The sequence below is a fragment of the Penaeus monodon genome, chromosome 33, assembly GCF_015228065.2.
Source record: "Penaeus monodon isolate SGIC_2016 chromosome 33, NSTDA_Pmon_1, whole genome shotgun sequence".
NCBI classification, from domain to species: domain Eukaryota; kingdom Metazoa; phylum Arthropoda; class Malacostraca; order Decapoda; family Penaeidae; genus Penaeus; species Penaeus monodon.
The window spans coordinates 31869897-31872420 of record NC_051418.1 but is presented as its reverse complement, the minus strand read 5'-3'; the positions used below and the strand labels follow the sequence as shown (position 1 = coordinate 31872420).

The following is a 2524-nucleotide window of genomic DNA, read 5'->3' as shown; positions in this document are numbered from 1 at the left end:
GTGTGTGTGTATTTGGTAGAGTATTAGTATGAACACAACCAAGACTTAACCCCTCATATGCACACTAGAAATAAAGTATGCTTGGGATTTTCAATTATCTGCGACCCGCGAGGCATGTTTCATAGTTCCTCTTACTTTGGAGCAATAAAAGGAGCAATAAACAAGAAAATAAGGAGAAGGATATATGAAGAAAAGTCTGTCAAGAGTCCTATGGGGGTGAGGGCAGGATAGAGGCAGACTGGGCGTAGGCATTCACGGTGCAAATCCAATGTCAACCTCCGGACCATGAAGCATACTGTTTGACATTTGAACCTCAAAGGACCGAGGTTGGGTGAGAGTGAAAGATAAAGAAAGAGTCATAAAAGAAGGATAGAACTAAGAAAGCAGGATACACAGGTGCAACCTAAAAGAAAGCTAGAGGGAAAGACGGTTCAGTCGAGCCATCTTTTTCGGCGGCAAAGAGGGAATCACATCCTCCAAAAACCAGCCGTTTCGTGGGCGGAAAATTCCGCCCCAATCCCTTTGACGTAAAAGGAAATGTCGCGGTTGACGGTTTGCAGCTTTACTGCCCTGGTTTTCTCTACTTACACCCAATATTTTGTCATACTTACATATATCTCCTAAGCCTCAGGCTGGAAATGATTAGCCAAATACAAGGTTTCCGTCTGGCTCCTCCCTTATTCTAACTTCATTTACGTCAACTAACTCATTTGATTTTGATTTCGGAAACGATGAAGGGTCATGATAATAACATTCTTTTTCAAAATATTGATCTCTATAAATTTTCATGGTAACGTAAATATTACAGGCCACTTTTTATCACTTTTCAATACATGTGCATCTTGGTGTATGAATATAAGTATGATTTTGGTATAAAATTGGAACGGTGGGTGAGAACACGAAGAGAAAAATGTCAATAAAAGTGAACAGCATGCAATTAATGTTAAATATAATTATGTGAACTGTGAAGTGGCCATTCAAATGAACTGAAGTAATCATGAGCTTCTACAAAACTAGACGCGATGGAATAATTTCTGGTAAACATAGCTGTGGTGAAAAAACAGGGTGAACGGCACCGGCTTCCCCCCGGCCTCCAGCACGTCAGCGAAGGAGGCGTGGTAGGAGGCCAAGAAGGCGTCCAAGTTTTCTTTTCTCACGGCGCCGTCCAGGCTGGTGAAGAGGAGGTAAGAGAGGTCGCACGCAGGAGAGACAATGCGGACTGCCTGAAGGTCGATCAGTGCAACCTCCTCGAAAACTCCGTCGTCTTTATATCTAAGAGAATAGTTATTGTAGAAATTGTTTTTTGAACATAATCCACACAAAAATAAAAGTGAATAGGTCATCTCAATGACCTTCCTAATTTCAATAAGCTTTTCAAATTCTTAATACTTTAAGTATAGTTAAAGGAGGAAAAAATTGTGAAAAATAAATAATCAATACGAGCAGGTTTTAGATTAACTTTGGAAATAATCTAAGCAAACTTTTGCACATAGTAAGCTAACCCTTTCAATACGAATAAGAAAGTTGCAGACCTGAGAAAAATATTGTTATTCCAACAATCGCCGAGACAAAGAACTTCGAATGGCGATTCCCTCTTCATGTCACGCTCGAAGATACTGATGAAATTTTCAGTGTTGTTCGCGATCCACTTTTCCGCCACCTCGTAGCCGCCTACTTTCTGCAGCATTTCCAGTCCAGTGACTCATGAGGACTTGCAGAATCCAAAGAAGGTCTCAGCGGCATTTTCATCGTAGTTTGTGAAGTCTAATGAAAGGAAGCTGTGAATGTCAGCCAAGTCGTCTTCCGGTGTCTCTGCCTGAAGGAGTACGGAGGCGGCGTGGAATCTTCCCAACTCCTGCAGGACGAGAGTTGTGTGTTCCGCGTCCAGGCCCTTTCTACTCTCAACGAGTTTGAATCCTCGAGGTCGAAGGTCTTCCAGCAATATCGTTTCTTTCTCCTCTTCCAGGCTCCCGAAGTAAAAGCTGGGCATGCGCAGTGGGGCCATTCCAGCAGCTGTCAGGAGGGAGTTCAGCTTGGGAGCGATCTCCTTGTAGAATCTTAAGTTCTTTCTTGAAGAGAACGAGGAGAAATTTCTCCATGGTTTTCATATCCATTGTATGAGATAACTTCGCTACGTAAGACAAGGAAGTTTCATTTCCTTCCAGAGCATACTTGACCTCGACACTCTTGACAGATGTGCCAAAGTTTTCTCCTTTCTTCGTAAAATCCACAACCTTCCATGACAGGAGCTGAGCATCATCAACTTTGTCCGCCCTCAGAGCTTCTGCTACTGCTCTTCCGTGATCTTTGAGTTTGGCTTGCTTGGATTTGAGGCGTCTCCACAGCTCACTGAAATAGGAAGATTCAGTTGCTGAAGTAATTGAAGGGAAATAATTGAAGTTCTTGATCAATTATGACATCATAACTTTAATAGTTTGCCTGAACCCTGGGTTATCATGGTTTTTCAATAAATACAAGAATAAACATACACAGTCACAGTCGGACAGCACAACACAAACAAGTA

The 2524-nt window shown here is 42.2% G+C and overlaps 1 protein-coding gene across 1 annotated transcript in view; it reads right to left on the bottom strand.

The window, feature by feature from the left end:
- Nucleotides 1-1459: 1459 nt before the first annotated feature.
- LOC119593921 overlaps nucleotides 1460-2524 on the bottom strand; it is a 5498-nt gene continuing 4433 nt past the window's right edge. The window contains exon 2 of the mRNA XM_037942937.1: nucleotides 1460-2349. Coding sequence (XP_037798865.1) covers nucleotides 1703-2005 — 303 coding nt within the window. The 5' untranslated portion in view covers nucleotides 2006-2349 and the 3' untranslated portion in view covers nucleotides 1460-1702. The remainder of the gene's footprint in view (nucleotides 2350-2524) is intronic.